Source organism: Sinohyriopsis cumingii, chromosome 12 (genome assembly GCF_028554795.1).
Source record: "Sinohyriopsis cumingii isolate HCF-2022 chromosome 12, ASM2855479v2, whole genome shotgun sequence".
Taxonomy (NCBI): Eukaryota; Metazoa; Mollusca; class Bivalvia; order Unionida; family Unionidae; genus Sinohyriopsis; species Sinohyriopsis cumingii.
Window position 1 is genome coordinate 18,961,438 of NC_142972.1, and position 20,259 is coordinate 18,981,696.

General features: G+C 35.0%; 1 protein-coding gene across 6 annotated transcripts in view; it reads right to left on the reverse strand.

The window, feature by feature from the left end:
• The window catches only part of LOC149786049 (protein still life, isoform SIF type 1-like), a 405,626-nt gene that overhangs the window by 72,667 nt on the left and 312,700 nt on the right, over nucleotides 1-20,259 (reverse strand). For all 6 annotated transcript variants that reach the window (XM_089976333.1, XM_089976334.1, XM_089976332.1 and 3 more), the window contains 5 exons: nucleotides 18,878-18,975; nucleotides 18,052-18,195; nucleotides 17,055-17,237; nucleotides 13,570-13,790; nucleotides 604-748 (listed from right to left, as the gene is read on the reverse strand). In XM_089976333.1, coding sequence (XP_089832459.1) covers nucleotides 604-748; nucleotides 13,570-13,790; nucleotides 17,055-17,237; nucleotides 18,052-18,195; nucleotides 18,878-18,975 — 791 coding nt within the window. The remainder of the gene's footprint in view (nucleotides 1-603; nucleotides 749-13,569; nucleotides 13,791-17,054; nucleotides 17,238-18,051; nucleotides 18,196-18,877; nucleotides 18,976-20,259) is intronic.

The window sequence follows — 20,259 nt, forward strand, 5'->3', positions numbered from 1 at the left end:
CTAGCACTGGGTCATCATGCTGCAGACATGTAGTATGATGTCCCACCTAGTCACATTATCCTGACACCAGGCTGACCAGTCCTAACACTAACCTCTTAATACTGAGCGCCAAGCAAGGCAGCTGTTAGTACCATTTTTTGTAAGTCTTTTGGTATGACTTGGCCAGGGTTCGAACCCACAACCTCCCACATCCGAGGCAAACGCTCTAACCACTAGGCCACTGGTGCGGTCTCTGTCATTTGTAATGGGAGGGGCAGCTGTTCAACAGAAACAAATCTGAACACAAATGGCCAAGGTTAAAAGTAAAAACAGTAATTCAAATAATTACATAATAACTATGCTGGGATTATAAATTATGAAGTACTGGTACATTGGGAAAAGAATATAACAATAGTAGGTACTTTAATTACTTGTAGATCAAATACTGTTAAATCTGAGGACTTTCAGAGTGGCAAACTTTTCTGGTTTATAGACTTTCTTTTTATAAGTACAGCATGAATCAATGTATTTATATTGAAAACACAACACTTGACTTTCTTTTATTTTGATAACATTAAAAGTGTTAATTTTAAAAACTGTATTTTCTTTGTTTGTAGTACAAACCTGGTTGTTAGGTATGTTGACCTTGGAGAGGATTTCCTGTGATCCAATGGATCCTGTGGGAGATTTATCAGAGGCACCATCTATGTTGTCCTGTGTTATCATCTCTCCCACCACTTCGTCTATCTCTGCAGCCTTGTACACTGATCTGGAAGAGTCAAAATACAAATAAATTACCTTATTAACTTAAATAACTGAATTGAAAAGTAGAGAACGATTTTGAAAACTTCCAAAGTATCCAGATATACAAAGCTATCAATAGTGAATAAAATTGTGAAACTGGGACTTGCATGAGAAAAATGACACTACTTCCTAAAGTTGATGACAATGGCCAAATAAATTTGCATGTGACTTTTGGTGAACCCAAAGTATCAAGTGCAGTGACAAATCAATATTGCAAACAGTGATACTGCACTGCAATGTATGGGGCCCCGAGTGGCCGAGTGGTCTAAAGAGCTTTCCATCATGGATCACTGCCATCTCACCTCTGTCTGCATAGGTTCAAGCCTCGGGCTTGGCCAATGTGGTATGTGAGAAAGCTTGCCAGTAGCTTCTCATGGGTCGGTGATTCTTTCTGAGGTTTTCCCAGGTTTTTCCTCCACCATTAATACTGGCCGCCATATATAGCCTATCTTGTGCTGAAAAATGGCATTAAACCCTACAACAACAACAACTGCAATATACACATTGTTAAGCCTTTTGGTGATCATAAAATATATAGTCTATTGACAATATTGTAAAATGGGATATTGCAATCTATACAAGCATTCTCGTGAACCTAGAGAAGCAAGTGTATTGTCAATTCAAACAGTGCAATCTAAACACTAAATACTGCAAACAGAGATAGCACAATCTACACACTCAAGTATCAAGTGTAGTGTCAATTCAAGATAGTAAACAGATAGTGCGATCTGCACACTGAATACTGCAAACAGAGATAGTGCAATTTACACTCAAGTATCAAGCGTAGTGTCAATTCAAGACAGTAAATGGATAGTGCGATCTGCACACTGAATACTGCAAACAGGGATGATGCAATCTACACACTCAAATATCAGGTGTAGTGACAATTCGATACTGTAAACCGAGAAAAGTGCAATCTACACTCAAGTATCAGATGTAGCGACAATTCAATACTGTAAAACAGAGATAGTGAAATGTACACACTCAAGTATCAAGTGTAGTGACAATTCAATACTGTAAGCTGAGAAAAGTGCAATCTACACTCAAGAATCAAGTGTAGTGACAATTCGATACTGTAAACCGAGATAATGCAATCTACACTCAAGTATCAGGTGTAGTGACAATTCAATACTGTAAACTGAGATTGTGCAATATACACACTCAAGTATCAAATGTATTGACAATCTGATACTGTAAACCGAGATAGTGCAATATACATACTCAAGCATTAACCTCTGAATGCAGAGCATCAAGCAAGGCAGCTGTTAGTACCATTTTTAAGTCTTTGTTATGACTTAGCCAGGGTTTGAACCCATGACCTCCTGCATCCAAGGCAGATGCTCTAACCACTAGGCCATCAGAGCAGTCCATGTGCCAGACTGATGCCATAGAGACACTGGTGGACCAAATGTTTCTGCCATCTGTCTAGTTTATATCAAGTTTTTTCTGGCTGTGTCAATGACATAAATCATATCCACTCAGGTCAGATTTGTTCCTTACAAATCCTCCTACATACATTATCAGCTAATTTGTTATTATTCATGCATACAAGACTAACCAAATCCATCATGTGCACTGGTGTTGGATGGGGAAATGCTACCCAATGGTCCATATCTTTGAGGGAAGGAACAAAGCCCATTAAACCCAATGTTATGATTTTCCCATCCCATACAGATACACATGGTTATAACAAGAGTGCACATTATTAACCTGCCCTGTGTTTAACAGTTCTGTCTCAATGACCTGGACTAGGTCAAGCTTTGTGACTCTGAACTTCATGTGTATAAAGCATTATTTTCTTAATGAATGTAACATGACCAAGACCTCTGACCTTAACATACCGAAATCAAAAAAGGTTTTAGCCCTTGCAAACCATTCAGCAAGTTGGTGACTGTAAATAGTGGACAACTCAACCTATTGTTTGGAAAACATGCTTCTTCTTCCAGTCAAAATGACCTTGACTTTTGATCTTTTAAACCCCTCTCCAAAAAAAGAGGGTTTATTCTTATCCAACTGACAAGCCATCCACAATGTTTGGTAACTTTAATTGTGGGCAATTTGAGTTACTGTGTGGAAATGAAATTAGTAACAGAGAGATGGACAGACAGATAAACATCAAAACAAAATATGTTCTGCCTTTTGACTGTGTATATAAATTGAGTTTTAAAAATGTGCCAGTACAGTTAAATGAATACAAGGACAAGGACAAAATATCCACTTCCATTTTTGGATCATTAGAAAAAGATCACAGGGTTCTGTTTACACTAAGAAATCCAGTATAGATTCTGAAATTTAATGAAAACATACATAAATACATGATTTAAATTCTGAAATTCAGTTTATAGAACAACAGAAATATGTGATGATGTCATAAAACAAGTCATAGTAGAAATTCACCAATCAAAACACTCTGATGCTGTCATGTGAGGATGGATAGCAGTCAAAGAGACAGGATTGTATGGTGTTTTACAGAACACCAACATGAGTAGGTTATTTAGTTCTGAGTAAATTGAAATAAAATGCCTTGCCCAAGGACACACATTGGAAGTTGACACAGGCTTATCCTTGGTGTGATTCAAACTGGAACCCATTAGGTCCAGCAAGCTTCCATTCATCACCTCTTAATGACTGTGGGCCTGTTCTACATCCTCAAACTCTGAAAAATCCCTTGCTATAATGATAGGCAATATGAAAAAGGACCTTCTTGAATATTTTGCTTAGCTAGATAAATCTGTATTACCCAAGGGGTATACAAGTTCACAGGCTACCTATGTATATTATCCAATGGGTATATAAGTTCACGGGCTACCTATGTGTATTTCCCAAGGGGTATACAAGTTCACAGGCTACCTATGTGCATTTCCCAAGAGGTACACATGCTACCTATGTGTAATTCCCAATGGGTATACAAGTTAACAGGCTACAGATGTGTATTACCGAAGAGGTATACAAGTTAACAGACTACCAATGTGTATTACCCAATGGGTATATAAGTTCACAGGCTTCCTACATGTATTACCCAAGGGGTACAAAAGTTCACAAGCTACCTATATATATTACCCAAGGGGTACACAGGCTACCTATGTGTATTACCCAACTAGTATATAAGTTCACAGGCAACATATGTGTATTACCCAACTGGTATATAAGTTCTCAGGCTACCCATGTGCATTACCCAAGGGGTACACAGGCTACCTATGTGTATTAGCCAATTGGTATATAAATTCACAGGCTACCTATGTGTATTACCCAATTGGTATACAAATTCACAGGCTACCTATGTGTATTACCCAATTGGTATATAAATTCACAGGCTACCTATTTGTATTACCCAATTGGTATATAAATTCACAGCTACCCATGTGCATTACCCAAAGGGTACACAAGTTCACAGCCTACCTATGTGTATTACCCATGGAGTACTCAGGCTACCTATGTGTATTACCCAAGAGGTGCATGAGTTCACAGGCTACCTATGTGTATTACCCATGGAGTACACAAGTTCACAGGTTACCTATGTGTATTACCCAAGGGCTATTGCCACATCATTTGAGACCACTGAAATATGTCTATTGATAAAGCCTCCAACATTTACAAGCACTCTTGAGGTAGACATTAGGGACAGATCATTTAATGGGGGGTGGGGGATATTTTGAAGAAAAAAAATCAAGTCTAGCCCTTAAATAGCTTGAAAACAATATTCTATCCCTAAGCTGAAGAAAAATATCTTAACTAATTATATAAATAATATTAAATAAAACAAATTATCTTGTACTAAAAGAAAACAAATATCCTAGTTCCAAAAACATCATGTCCCACACCCACACACCTCCAAAAATTAAATGGTTGTTTCCTTAGTGAAGATGACAAGTTTTATGATTAGCATTTTTTTGGATATAATACAAATACCTCATATTGATCAAGAAGGTGGCTTTTAAAAAAAATATTACTAATGTAGTTTCTGATCAATGCACGAAGCAAGGTTAAAAAATGTAAACCAAGATAATGAATGTACATGAAAGTGCATTATCAATACACAAAGAACGAATTTTGGTTGAGAGCTTTTAGTATATGCCAACAATGATATTAAATCATACAATCCAAGACAAACACTATATTGACAACTTTCACTCACAATCCATTTAAAAAAAAACAAATATTTACCCACTAGGTACTTTCAAAACATTGAGGGTATATTAAAGAAAAAAGTTGCATTCACTTAAATTAAATTTAATTAAATACATTCCTTACTAACAAGAATAAAATAATTTTGCTGATGATCTTATCTCTTCTTTGTCTTGTCCCTGATTATTCATAACTTCTTATACTTATGGGAATTTTTCATCTTCTTGCAAATAAAGTCCCCCCTCCTCACCACTCCTACCACCTCGAGAGTTCTGCAAAACCTTCTGGCTCAGCTGCATCCCTGAATGATTAATATATCTCCTCCTTGTAAAATTTTAGCACAAAACTGAATAGCTATGCTGTAGATCTGCTGCTGATAGAAGTGATACACAAGTCAAGCATTTCCTGGATCTGTTGCTTACCTAAATCTATCAGCGCTCCTCAACAAGAGACAAAAATCTCAAGCATTTAATAATTTTCAGCATTTAATACAGTTATATGTAACAATATTTCCATTACTTACTGACGATTTATTTAAATGTGGATGTGCTTGATATCAGAAATATCTTTACACATATCCTTTTCTAATTAATATTTAATTTCCATATATGGCCAAATGTTCACAAATTTGCATTTATTCCAAGAGAAGACCAGTGGTAGTGAGATTTGTATTTATAATTCTCAGCATTTTTTTTAAATGTCCACCATTTCCAAGTAAGACATCCCCAACTTTTTAGTTAAGATTTATAACAGGTAAGGTATGCTTAATTACAGTTTCCTCAGGTGCATATGGAGTTTTCTGTTTCTTGAAACTGCTCTTTGTTAATTGGTTATTCCTGTCTGTTTACTGACAACGATCCGTGCTTAAAATTAATGAGCATGGGAGTATGAAATTTGCATGTACTTTATGACAGAAATATTCAAAGTCTTCATTATTTACAAAGTTAAATATTTTGTTTACATACATAGTTAACCTGAACATTCATCTTTATTTCCAGATTGCTTTTGTTCTAATCCATTGTGAATATTTCTCAAATTTGTCTTTTTTTTAAAGTTGGTTCCCCAAGCCATCGTCTGAGTTTCCATAGACATTTTATATCTTACAGCTAATATTAATGGCTGTGAACTTCAATCCACATCATGGTTTATATGGTTCATGACATTTCATACAAAAGTTTTCTTTACTATTTAGATTTTATTGAATAAAAACCTAAATATTACTTTAAGAAAGTATTTAAAATTTGTATTACAGAACATGGATAATACAAAGCAATTTTCCGCAGCCTATGAAATTCAAGTGATCCAGGTTTTGCTGCATCACCAAAATAATAGCTGGAAATTTACCCATGTGAACTTATCTGTTGCTGATGACTGAAAACATGTCTGAATGCAGACATTATTGAAAACATGTCTAAATGCAGACCTTATTGACAGCTTTCTGTAAATGATAAATGTGAAATCAACAACAACTATTGAGTGGATGGATATATGATACACCTCAAAATACAACTGAACTGACTCAAAATCAATTTTTGAACCTACATCGGATCAAGTCTACACCATAAATCTGGATGAAAAAGCTGTTTCCATGCCTACTTCAAATATCTCATTGAACACCAGGTGGGAAGTTAATATACTTACTCTTGCAGAACTGAATAACTTTTACCAAGGCATTGTGTAGGGGGGAATAAAATCCAAAAGAAAACTGATGAACACCTATAATGTACAAATGGCAATGACAAACTGTAAGTTATAGTGATAGGAACAATGCTGGTACATTTTGCAATGATAGGTCTTCCATGAAACTATCTATACTTCCTAGTATGGTAATTGTTGCTGCTGGTGGTTACTATGGCTGATGCACGTATATTTATGAAGCAAAATTTGTTGGGGGGAGGGGGGAATTACATATTAGAGTAATCAGAACAAGACATACTATTCCTGTGTGCCTAATTATTAACGATTCTTTTGGGCTTGCAGTAAGTTCTTGACTGAATTGCCATCTGTTATAAAATTGGAAATGATATAAATTATAGCTATTAGAGATTAATGCATTGCTAAAGGTCAGGGACAATGACAAAAATTAGGGCTATTAAAGATGAATGCATCACTAAGGGCTAGACTTAATGACAAAAATTTGAGCTATTAGATATGAATGCATCACTAAGAGTCAGGCTCACTGCCATTTGCTTTTGGCAAGACCTTAAACTGGGAAACTTAAGCTAGAAACACAACATTAGAGAAGATGGCCATTCAGGGGACATTACTCTTATAAATAAAGACATAAAATACAGGGAATTAAACTAATTTAAGATAAAATCAATATAAAGTTGCATGCCAACACTGGATGAAATCCATCAATCCTTGGTAAAGAAAAGCAGAAAAAAAATCATAGGCAGGCAATTGGACCATCAAGGGCAATAACTTGTGTGAATATTATGGAATGCTAACAATAAAACTCATTTATGGTTTTCTCAGTGTAAAGCTACAATCTAAATTTGGTTGAAATCTAATAATCTGTAGGATCCAAATTTAGCAGGACTTGCAATCAGGGGGTCATAACTCTTTTAAATGAAAATGTTGATTGCTGGAAATGGAACTCCTCATGTTTCATCAACATGTAATCATTTGAATAATTTGGATGAAATTCAGTACTTGGTACAAAAACTGTGCCACCAAGACCAAAGTAAGGATAGACCATCAAGGGGCATAACTCCTTAAATATCACCAAGGGGCACTACTCTTGTATATGAACATGTGGAATGCTAGAAATTAAATTCATTCTAGGTGTTACCAGTCTAGGCTCTTATAAAAAGTAAAAGAAAAGAGTGAAGACAACAAGCTTTATAAAATTTTACAAATAATTTATTTCCCTAGAATATCAATGAAAATGAGAGAGAAAAAAAGAACTTACAGTTTTATTAATCAAATCCAAAAATAATCCAAGAATTAAAAAATAAAAGTTCTTGTAATAAAAAGTCTTTACTGAAACTGAGTTCAAATCCCGATGAAATCCAAAATGAAAGACAATGACGTCTGTTGTAACATATGAAGTGCTGTTGTGTCAACAGTTTCTTGTTAAATCATAGAAAATATTATTCCAGTTTTGAATTCAGTATAATTTCCAATAAATGTTTTTATCCAAGAATTTTGTAAGAGCACCTATGTATTTCCTGGGAAAAGAATCACTTGAAATTCAATAAAATAAAATTTAAAATCAAACTGGTCACAACATATGTTTGGAGCCCGACTGACAATTCTTTATCATTATATGAGTTATAAAACTAACTAAAATGCAAAATAGATGTCTGTATGGGGGTCAAGAGTTCATCTTTTGAGAAGGAATGGAAGTTTGTTTCATGATAATTATCACATTGTCCAGGTATGGCCTTGACTTAACTTAATAAATCTTACTCTGAGAAAGAATTTTTTTAAAAAGTTATTTACCAAAAATATCACTGGTTCTGAATCAAGGTCAGAAGCTAGATACAGTGTTTCTATTATTAGGTGTTTATCAATAAATGTCAGGTCAAACAGAACTGAACTCAATTTCTGAACAATGTCAAATCCAGTAAATAAAGTTACATTACAATAGCATGTAATGGAATATAATATTTTTTAAAAACTAACAAACAAACAATTAAATGAAATCAAATATACATAACACTAGGTTTCATCGATAAAAAATGTTTGCCAAATTAAGCAGAAATGCACAAATCCTTAGTGAAGTTATGTCAAAGTCATGAGGATAAGCAATTATTGGGCATAACTCATGAAAAAGAAATTATGCAATGAATTATATCAAATTCATTCAAGGTCTCATCAGAATTAAGCTTCATGACAAATTTGTTGGAACAGAACAATCATTGATAAAAAATATGCTGCTCAAACCAAGTCACAAGGACTGTCAGTCAGGGGGCATAACTCCTGAAAATCAAGCTGTGGAAAACTGGAAACAAATTCACTAGATGTATTGTCAGTAAAAAGCTTCATCCCCTATATGCTTTAAATCAAACAATTGTTGGCAAGGTTACACTGCTGAAACAAAAGTCAGAAGGACATGGAATTAGGGGCCATAGCTCATTCCAAATGATGAAATAAAGGTTGAAAATCCATCTTTTTCAAAGTCGCAGTGTAAAGTTATCTTGCAAAAACTCAACTGTCGACAAACAGACATCTGGACATGAATACTATAGAGCTCTATTGACTTCGTCAAGCACTAATTAAAACTAGCTAGTAAAAAGATTAGCAGGATGAATAAACATAGCAGTGGCAAAGCGGCATAACAAAACTAGCTTTAGATTCAGATCATTTTACCTTGTTCAAGAGAAATAATTAGAAATCCCAACTAGTAGACCCATCAGGTTGCCACTTCATCTATATAAACTGTTGATGCAACTCAAAAAATGAATCTAAGTTTATCTGGGTCATACTACGTAATGTCAGTACAAACTTTGGAGAAGAAAGGACAGTAGGCTTTGAGGTAGTGGAAAAGAAAAGAGACTCTAATTCAAAAGACAAAAACTGCTAAATGAAAATCAATACCTCAACTGCTGTCCTATCCAGATTGCTGCTACAACTGCATGTAATGAAAAGCGCTGATGCTAATTTTACTGCTGTGACTCTATAATAAACTATCGCCACTATTGTCACTATAAGTCAGAAACTTTCACAAAAGGGGTTGTCATTTTGCTTATAATGGCTAACTATCCCTTGTTAAACAAAATTATTTACCGTGCTGAATGGCATGGAAGAGCTTTGAACCACCCCATGCATTATCACTAATATTAATGTGAGACACACAAGTATTATAATTACATGATTCTCTAGGAAATGTATTATTTACATCAATGAAGATAATTACATCTGCATGCATGGTAAACCATTAGAGGTATTACTTTTTACCCGCGGGGAGTGTGCATTGAGGTGTAATGTTCTATTTTCATAAAGTAATTATTGAATAGAATGACTGCACATTCTTAGTCGGGATCAATATTCATTACCATTGTAATGAAATTCTCCCAGGGTACGATACAAAAGAGCTATTCCACTGCAATCCAATAAACAAGGTCTTATTTCTACAGCACTTTGACCCAATGACACGAAACATTTTAATGTGCAGAATTTCACATCTGCATCACAATTTTAGCAGAACCTGAAATGTGTAACAATTTTTTAAATGTTGAATGGTTGATCTGTAAACTGAGCAAGAATGCAATAATGTCTTAGGTTTGGTAAGAAGACTGTGACCCTTGCAGTTTTATTAGTAAAATTTTGTTTTGCATTATTAACATCCGAGAAAAGTAACTGTATCAGTCTGAGATAATAAGTGTAACTGATATTTTTGAAAAATATAAAGTAACACATTAACTACACAGTATGTTGACTGGGAATGGTGTAATTATCTCAAATGTGTATGTAAAATCAGTGGATCTCAAGAGATGCAAAACATCCAGTATGACCCACTGATTTCATATACTTGTAAGTGATAATACACTTTTCCTGATCAACATATTATACTAATTTACCCTTCATTTTGGAGAGTTTTGTTGATAAATGATATTGTTAGTGATGTTGTAATATATCAGTTTAGTACAATCTTGTAATTCATCAGTTTTGTACAATGAAGTTTGTCACCATTAGAAACTGAATACAATGTAAAATTGATTTGCTATCCATTTGACAAATGGTGGCTAGTTCAGTAAGCTTTTAAATGTTGCTAATGTGACTATTGTACTTTTGTTACTGTGTGGATTTTGAAACTATGCATAAATTATTTGAATATTACTCTTGTTTTGATTCTATAACCGGAGTTAACTTCTTGAAAGTACTGGGATGAGATGGGGGGTGAATTCATCTGATGTCATAAAATAGTTCCATGTTCCTGACTGGGGATACAGAATTAGAAAGCTTAAGTAGGTGTCAGAGATGTCCATTTTAGATTCGTGGAAAATGCTAAGATAGAGCTATATATCATTTATAAGTACAGAAAAACCTTTCAATAGAGGTCACCCATGGGAAAAGTAAAAGCTGTTCTTTGTATACATGTGGCCTCTTTACACAGGTTTTACCTTTCAAAATCGTTTTTTGAACAAATACCGTCCACCAAATATCATTATTATCATCACTATTATTAATTATTATTATTATTATTATTATTATTATCATCATCATCATCATTAGTATTATTATCATCATCATCATTAATATGATTATTATTACATTATCAAGATTGTTTCATGTGCACTATTCAACAAATCATAAAATATGCATACATGTCGCTCTCCCCAAATTTACATTCCACACAAGATTACAGTATCTTGCTTCCTTAAATCGATCCTATAGAGTAAATCATCATGGACTTAAAAATAATCACTGATCTCTCTGTTTTGTGCACCACAACAAAACATTAATTGTGTTATTTATTGACAGCTTAAAGACACTTGTAAAATTCAAAACTCTTTGGTTGACTAACTTGTACAAATTAAGCTTGGAAACAGCATTTCCTGCTTAAAAACAATAGGTGGATTAGGCAGTTGCTCAACTAGCCAAGGTCATAAGACAGTCACCTTACTTGTTGTGTGAGACCTGTGAAGAAGAGGAAATGAAAAGAAGCTGTCTAAGGCTATTGTTTGTGACCGATAAACTGAAATTTCACCGACCTTATAGACAAGTATTAAATACTGAATGATCCTTGACCTTAATGAAAAGAGATTAATTTGTATCTCTTCTCAAATACGAACTCATAGCTTTATATCACAGTGAAATAGATGATGATATCAAACTATATCTGTCATAATGGTATAAAAGGTGATGTCTGTCTCTGCTGTGATAACAGAACTACCTTACCCACCATCCAGCAATGAATTATTTTGACCCTCATACCTGATGATAAAACTGCCTCAATTTCAAAACAGACATACTGACTCCTCTTTGTTAAATTGACAACATGACAGGAGAACAGTGAGTACAAGTGAGATAAGACATGTCTACACACTGATACATGTGATATTCCTTGATCTAAACAATGCCTTGAAGCAAATGTTTACTCTAAATATTAAGAACTATCACTGTAGGTAACTATGTCAACTGCTTAAGACATTGAGAAACCACTGTTTGGTTAGGAAATACCTGGCCACTGATTGCAGACAGCATGTGACCATTACACAAGACATTTATGTGGAAAATTTGCGGGGGGGGGGGGGGGGGGGAAATGGCTGTTATGACCAGGTGACTGCTAGGCAAAGTTGACAAGTCAGTTTTAACTGTATATGATAAAATACTGTATTTACCCAACAGCAAATGTCGTAATTACTCTCATCTTCTGGCCTTTTATCTGTCTGATAATCTAAGTCTATGATGTTTGTTTATAAAATCAAACACATAATACAGTGTAGACCCCATCTGATGGCACATTATTTAAGAACAGATCTGTATCTATGTGACCATTATACATAGATAAATACAGTATGACGGTCCCCCAATATGAAGTACTGCAGTATAGCATAAGCCCTGGTATTACACTATTCAAGATGTGATTATACTGGTTGAATTAAATTTTGCAATGTAATGTACCCCAGTATAAGACGACTTCACCTGTAACATCATACATTTTTATGGCTTCTTTGAACAGTGTTATACTGTATTGAGGAAGTGAATGTACTGTAATCCCTCACTATAAATCAATTTGGTATAACACACACACATCACACACCCGCACAAACAATGAGGCTGAATTGACAAAATATGATAGTGTTATAGTGCTAGATTTCTATATATGTATAAGTAGATGAATCGATAAAAGCTGACCATGTTATAGTGAGGGATTGCTATATAAAAGTAGATGAACTGACAGAAGCTGATAGCTTTATAGTGAGGGATTGCTATATATGTATAAGTAGCACAATATGGACAAAGGGTGATAGCTTTATAGTGAGGGCTTGCTATATATGTATAAGTAGACATGTATAAGTAGATGAACTGACAAAAGCTGATAGTGTTACAATGAGGGATTGTTATTCATGTATAGGTAGATGAACTGACAAAAGCTGATAGTGTTACAATGAGGGATTGTTATACATGTATAAGTAGATATGTATAAGTAGATGAACTGACAAAAGCTGATAGTGTTACAATGAGGGATTGTTATACATGTTTAAGTAGATATGTATAAGTAGATGAACTTACAAAAGCTGATAGTGTTACAATGAGGGATTGTTATACATGCATAAGTAACACAATATGGACAAAAGCTGATACTGGCACAAACTTTAAAATTCCAGTGCCTTATGTGTTATTTGCTGTCAGACAACGTTTTATCCATCTGACAGATTATTTAACATTAGCATGATGCCATGTATTTTGTTACCCATGAGATGCATCATTAACATGCAATTTAATGCAGTCCTTCATCAAATGTAATGAAACAATACAGTATCATGCAAGAGATCCATAATGTGGCCTTATATGTTAATTTAACACAAGGTATTTTTATAAGTTTTGCTTACATGTTAATGAAACAGTAGGCAAGAAATATAAGTAATCATCAAGACTGACATAGGTAGAGAAATGAAATCCACATGATAAAACTGCTTCTGGCATTGTTCTGATGTAGATTTCCCTATCTACATCACCAGTTAACAGCCTCTGGAATTTACTTACTCTGTATGAGTCCCAGAGCCTGGTCCTTTTGATCTGGTGTAACGGAAGTTTCCATCCCCACTAGGTGATAGCAGACTCCCTTTCTGATTTCCTTTCCCATACAAATTTGGCATCACCAGTGGTTTGCGGGCACATACCAGTGCATGAAAAGATGACACTGTGAAAATTCCAAGACGACTTAAAATGGACTTGGATTGTTTGGATACGCTGGATAGCAGAACCTGAAATTAGTGAACATTTTGAATGCTGAATGGCTGATCTGAAGATTAAGCAAGAATACTATTAAGTTTTAGGTTTGCTTCAATATGAAATTTGTAGTGCAGAAGACTGTGACCCTTTAAATTTTACTAGTAAAAAGACAACTTGCAGTTCTATTTGTGAAAAGACTGTGACCCTTTCAGTTTTATTGGTAAAAAGACTGAGACCTTGCAGTTTTATTGGTGAAAAGACTGTGACCCTTTCAGTTTTATTGGTAAAAAGACTGTGACCCTTTCAGTTTTATTGGTGAAATGACTGTGACCCTTGCAGTTTTATTCGTGAAAAGACTGTGACCCTTGCAGTTTTATTTGTGAAATGACTGTGATTCTTGAAAATTTACTGGTGAAAAGACTGTGACACATGCAGTTTTATTGGTGAAATGACTGTGACCATTGCAGTTTTATTGGTGAAATGACTGTGACCCTTGCAATTTTATTGGTGAAATGACTGTGACCCTTGCAGTTTTACTGGTGAAATGGCTGACCCATGCAGTTTTATTGGTAAAATTACTGGGACTTTGTAGTTTTATTGGTTAAATGAACTTTGCAGTTTTATTGGTAAAAAGACTGTTACCATTCTAGTGTTACTGGTAAAAGGACTGTGACTCTTGCAGATTTATTTCGTGAAAAAAAACGGCTGTCACCCTTGCAGTTTTATTGCAAAAATGACTGTGACTCTTGCAGTTTTATTGGTGAAAAGACTGTGACCCTTGAAGTTTTACTGGTAGAAAGACTGTGACCCTTGAAGTTTTATTGGTGAAAAGACTGTGACCTTTGAAGTTTTACTGGTAAAAAGACTGTGACCCTTGAGGTTTTATTGGTAAAAAGACTGTGACCCTTTCAGTTTTAATGGTAAAAAGACTGCAACCCATGAAGTTTTATTGGTGAAAAGACTGTGACCTTTGAAGTTTTATTGGTGAAAAAACTGTGACCCTTGAAGTTTTATTGGTAAAAATGACTGTGACCCTTTCAGTTTTATTGGTATAATTACTGTGACCTTGTAGTTTTATTGGTGAAATGACTGTGTCCCTTGCAGTTTTATTGGTAGAAAGACTGACTCTTGCAGTTTTATTGATAAAAAGACTGTGACACTTGCAGTTTTACTGGCAAAAGACTGTGACCATTGAAGTTTTATTGGTGAAATGACTGTGACCCTTTCAGTTTTACAGGTAAAAAGACTGTAACCCATTAAGTTTTATTGGTGAAAAGACTGTGAACCTTTCAGTTTTACTGGTAAAAAGACTGTGATCCATGAAGTTTTACTGGTAAAAAAACGGATCCTAAAATCTTTAAAGAAGGAAAATATAGCACACAGAGATCTACTTTAACAATAAGCTTCATAACCATTTAGGAATAGATGAAAAGGAAAATATTGATTAGAGTGACCTTTTTTCTAGCATGATGGCAATGCGTTATTAAATATGCATGGATTTTCTAGTTTAATTACTTACAGTGAACAGTCCAAAAAGGAATCTATTGTCACTCATTAAAAGAGCACAAGAAATATGTCAAGATACATTAACTGATAATGCCTTACTTAAAGGATGATATATAAAAGTCAATATTTAAAAAGAAAATATTAAAAAGGTATTGTCTGTAAGTTTCTTTAGCTGTTTATGTTCTTAAGTATGGAACTACTTACATATTAAAAATAACAACTCAGGTGGCCTAGAGGTTATAGCGTCTGCCTCGGATGTGGGAGGTCGTTGGTTCAATCCCCAACTGAGTCATACCAATGACTTACAAAAATGGTACTCACAGCTGCCTAACTTGGTGCTCAGCATTAAGAGGTTAGTGTTAGGACTGTTAGTCCTGGTGTCAGGATAATGTGACTGGGTGGGACGTCATGCTACATGTCTGCAGCATGATGCCGCAGTGCTAGACATCACTATAAACTGCCACACTGCAGACATCGTAGCAATATGACTAAACATTTGTTAAAGCTATGTTGAACATCCAAATTACACACACACACATTAAAAAAATAATTATCATTTCCTTAGGTATCTGGTTTTCTTATAGACCTGGTACTTTTGTTTGGCACCTGCTCTCTTGGATACATGGTACCTTTCTTAGATGCCCAGTTTTCTTGGATACATGGTCTTTTTCTTGTGTGTCTGGTGTTTTTAGATACCTGGACCTTTTCTTAGGTGCCTGGTTTTCTTAGATATGTTTTTCTTAGGTACCTGGTACTTTTCTTGGTATATATTTTCTTAGACACCTGGTTTTCTTAGGTGCCTGATCCATACCTTAGATGACTGATCCTAGATAATTTTCCTTTTCTTAAGTTCATGATATTCTTGGATACCTGGTCCTTTTCTTAAGTGCCTGATTTTCTTAGACACCTGGTTTTCTTAGGTGCCTGGTTTTCTTAGACACCTAATTTTCTTAGGTGCCTGGTTTGCTTAGGTGCCTGGTTTTCTTAGACACCTGGTTTTCTTAGGTGCCTGATCCATACCTTAGATGACTGGTCCTAGATACATGTTCCTTTTCTTAAGTTCATGATATTCTTGGATACCTGGTCCTTTTCTTAAGTGCCTGATTTTCTTAGATATCTTTTTCTTAGGTACTGCTTTTTTTTTTAAAGATAATTGTTGTTCTTAGGTACCTGCTACTTCTCTTCGATTTCTGGTTTTCCTCGATATATGGCTTTCTTAGATTTCTGGTTTTCCTCGATATATGGCTTTCTTAGATTCCTGGTTTTCCTCGATATATGGCTTTCTTAGATGCCTGGTTTTCCTCGATAGATGGCTTTCTTAGATGCCTGGTTTTCCTCAATATATGGCTTATCTAGATTCCTGGTTTTCCTCGATATATGGCTTTCTTAGATGCCTGGTACATTTCTTAGGTACATGGTTTTCCTTACCAAATATCAGAGAACAAAAAGAAACAAAACAAAAAATAGTCAATAGAGAAACATATATACTCACTGATAAGTCAAGTCTAACTACAAAGAACACTGACTCTGAACTGGAGTTGCATAATTTGCCTGCAGATTATGGTCTATTTATTTTGTTCTGATGATTTCTCCAAGCAAACTTAAGAAATCCGGATCTGCCAGCACATTATATGACTGCAAATCTGGGTTTCTGCAATTTGCAATTTGACTCAACTTATAAGTGAGTACAGACGGTAGGTACCGACTTATTGCACAGAAGGTGCCAAAATGACCACTGACTCAGAAATTCAAAGGTGTATTTCCATTACAACAGTCTCTTGATCTTTTACCTTTGGGTTTGGAAGCTCTGATCCCTGAAGGGAGGAGGAGTAGCATCGAAATCTGTACTGTTCTATAAATAGCTTCTCCAGATTCTCCTCCCATTGGTGGATCTGTTTAATAATGGCATGCCGACTTCGTGGGTCTGTCACAACCTTAAGCTGCAGTTCTGCCATCTTCCTCATCTTAATATCCTGTAAACAATGGAGATAAAAACCATTTTATGTAACAGGTTTTTTTGCATCAATCGATTTTGTAAGACACATCTATAATTACCTCAAATCAAATGAAGCTTTATTTATGGCATTCAATGGCCTGGATCTTTTAATACAAATCCTACAGTTTCACTGAAATTAGAAATCTGGTGTTTCATTTTGACTAAAAAAAACTGCATCGAATATATGTAACTCAGACACTGGATACTACATGTAAGCTACCATTATACAGTGTGTGTGTGTGTGTGTGTGTGTGTGTGTGTGTGTGTGTGTGTGTGTGTGTTGCTTGTAACATTGCTGTTAAAATCAAAATTATCTTTGAAGTTTTACAAATTTTAAGATGTATAGGCTAAATACATCAGTACGCATGGAATTTAATTGTTGCTTGAAAGACATTAACATAACAACTGCCATTCCTGGCACATTTGATCTAAATTGACTTTTGCAATTTGAGAAGCTCAGAGTTATTATGCAGTTTGCCTCTAATTAAAATGCTAGGTTGAAACAGGGTCATACTAAAATGTGCACATTACTACACTGAACAAAATTGTCACTGGTGCAATTTGCCTTTAATTGAAGTGCTAGGTCAAAACAGGGTCATACTAAAATGTGCACTGTATTACAATGAACAAAATGTGTCATTGGTGCAGTTTGCCTTTAACTAAAATGCTGGGTCAGAAGAGGGTCATACTAAAGTGTGCACTCTACTACACTGGACAAAATGTGTCATTGGTGCAATTTACTCATACTCCAACATTTATTGAATTCTGAAAGAAATTTTATTTGTACTCACAATATCAATGTTGGTTTCCAGTTTCTGCAGTTCAGTCTTGAGAAGTTTTAGAGTATTATCTTTACCGTGCTGTCGGGCAAATGAAGCAGCACAGGCTGAATGTATTGCACAAACCCACGAGTCCAGTTCTGTCTGTGAAGGGGTCTGGAATATAAAACTATTCAATGTAGAATATACTGTATATAACAATATGACTTGCAGTAAAATTACTAATGACCTCCTCTCATGAAACCCAAATCAACAAAGGTCATTCCATGAAGAAAAGATGCTTTTTCATGCATGAAAATAGTTAGGGCTGACCATTTAATTTCCTAATATAATGAAAACAATTGCTCTGATCTAAACCAAACTTATTTATAGCCATTATATAAACTCAACAAAATGAAATGAGGCTAAAATAAAAATAAAATAAAGAAAAATCCTGTCCAAATTATATGGTTGGTCTATTATGTTTGTAAAATGTTGTCCCCTAACAAGGATGTTGAGGCCAAACTTCATTACAAATGGGGTGGTTTCCTAAGAAAGGTTCAGTGCATGAAGTAAAATACCACCACTTGGAACAACATCGCAATGTCGCCTCAGCTAGACTTTCTGGTACTCAAAGAATTTTGATGACCCTCCCCCCCAAATATAGCTGTCCATGACAGCCTGACATGTGGAAGCCATGCTGTCATAGTGGCATCAAAGGTTTATGCGTATATTTTGTTGATGATTAATTATTCCACTGTCAATTTTCCTATTCAATCAGAAAGCATGTTACAAAATTCAACCAATTAGATGGCATGTTATATTCATTAAAGTACTAATATAATCCAGCATTTATTACCTGCAGAAGGTAGGCATCTCCGAAAGCCGTGCTGAGTGAGAATATGTTTTCTCTCTTGGGATGTTCCGGTACTGCCTGTGCAATGCCTCCCTCAATCACTGTAAGGAGTAAAATGTTGGCATTGAAATCTACATGCTGACAGTGAACTTCAGGCTTGGATTTGTTTAGAAACTCTTAAATGTATCTGTGGATAAATTCTTTATGTGGTGGTCATTTTTTATTTAATGGACAAATACTTTAAAGGCGTTTATGTTCTGTCGCTGTGATGCTGTGCATGGAAACCAGAGTATACTGCCTTATAGTGAGATTGCCTTATAATGAAGTACATGATACAGTACTCCCTCATTATGTTGTCTATTTCAACCATAGAATACACTACCTTACAGTGAGATTGCCTCATAATGCTGTCCATAACAGCCATGGAGTGCAACACATTACTGTGTGACTGTCTTATAATGAAGTACATAATACAGCACTCATTATAAAGCTGCCCATGGAAGCCATTGAATATATCACTTTATAATGACACCACCTTATAATGAGGTACATTATACATATAACTTTACTTTGGACTTTGTGGTCTGAAATAAAGAATCCTTATTCTTATTCTTATACTACCACTTAATGAAGTGGGGTCCATGATCACATGTACATTATAACAGGAATTGTGTTATAATGAAGGGTTTTACAAGAGGGTGTGCTTTATTGTGCATATGAATATTTGCATTTTTCAAAGAAAATAAATTGTTATCTCCATAAAACTTGTCAATGTTTGGTATAATCTGCCTGAGGGTACAGAGCATACAAGACACCTCAATGTGTTAATTTTATCTGCATTCTTGTGGAAATATCTGTACTCAATTATCAGTCAGGCAGAAAATATGGTTTTAACTTTGGGAAATCTCTTTCCTCTGAGGACAGAATAAAAATGAGCAGGGAAGAGTTGATAATGGGTTCAAAATTTTCAGAATGATAAGAAATACATTAGTTCTTCCAGAGATCTATAAGTCCCTCACAAGAGATACATTAATCCCTCACAAGAGATACATTAGTCCCTTACAAGAGATATATCAGTTCCTCACAAGAGACACATTAGTCCCTCAAGAGATATATCAGTTCTTCATAAAAAATGTATTAGTCCCTCACAAGATATACATTAGTCCCTTAAAAGAGATATGTTAGTCTCCAACAAGAATAAGAAAAAAGTACCTCACAAGAAATACATTGGTACTTCACAAGAAATACATTAGTCCCTTTTAGTAAACTAGCACTGCATAGTCTGGTGTCTAATAAGGCACAGGGATTGCAACAGATTCCATTATATTTTGCTGACTTGATTTTTTAACCGGCTCTCAAAATAAATTCAGTTCTTGGCTGAATAT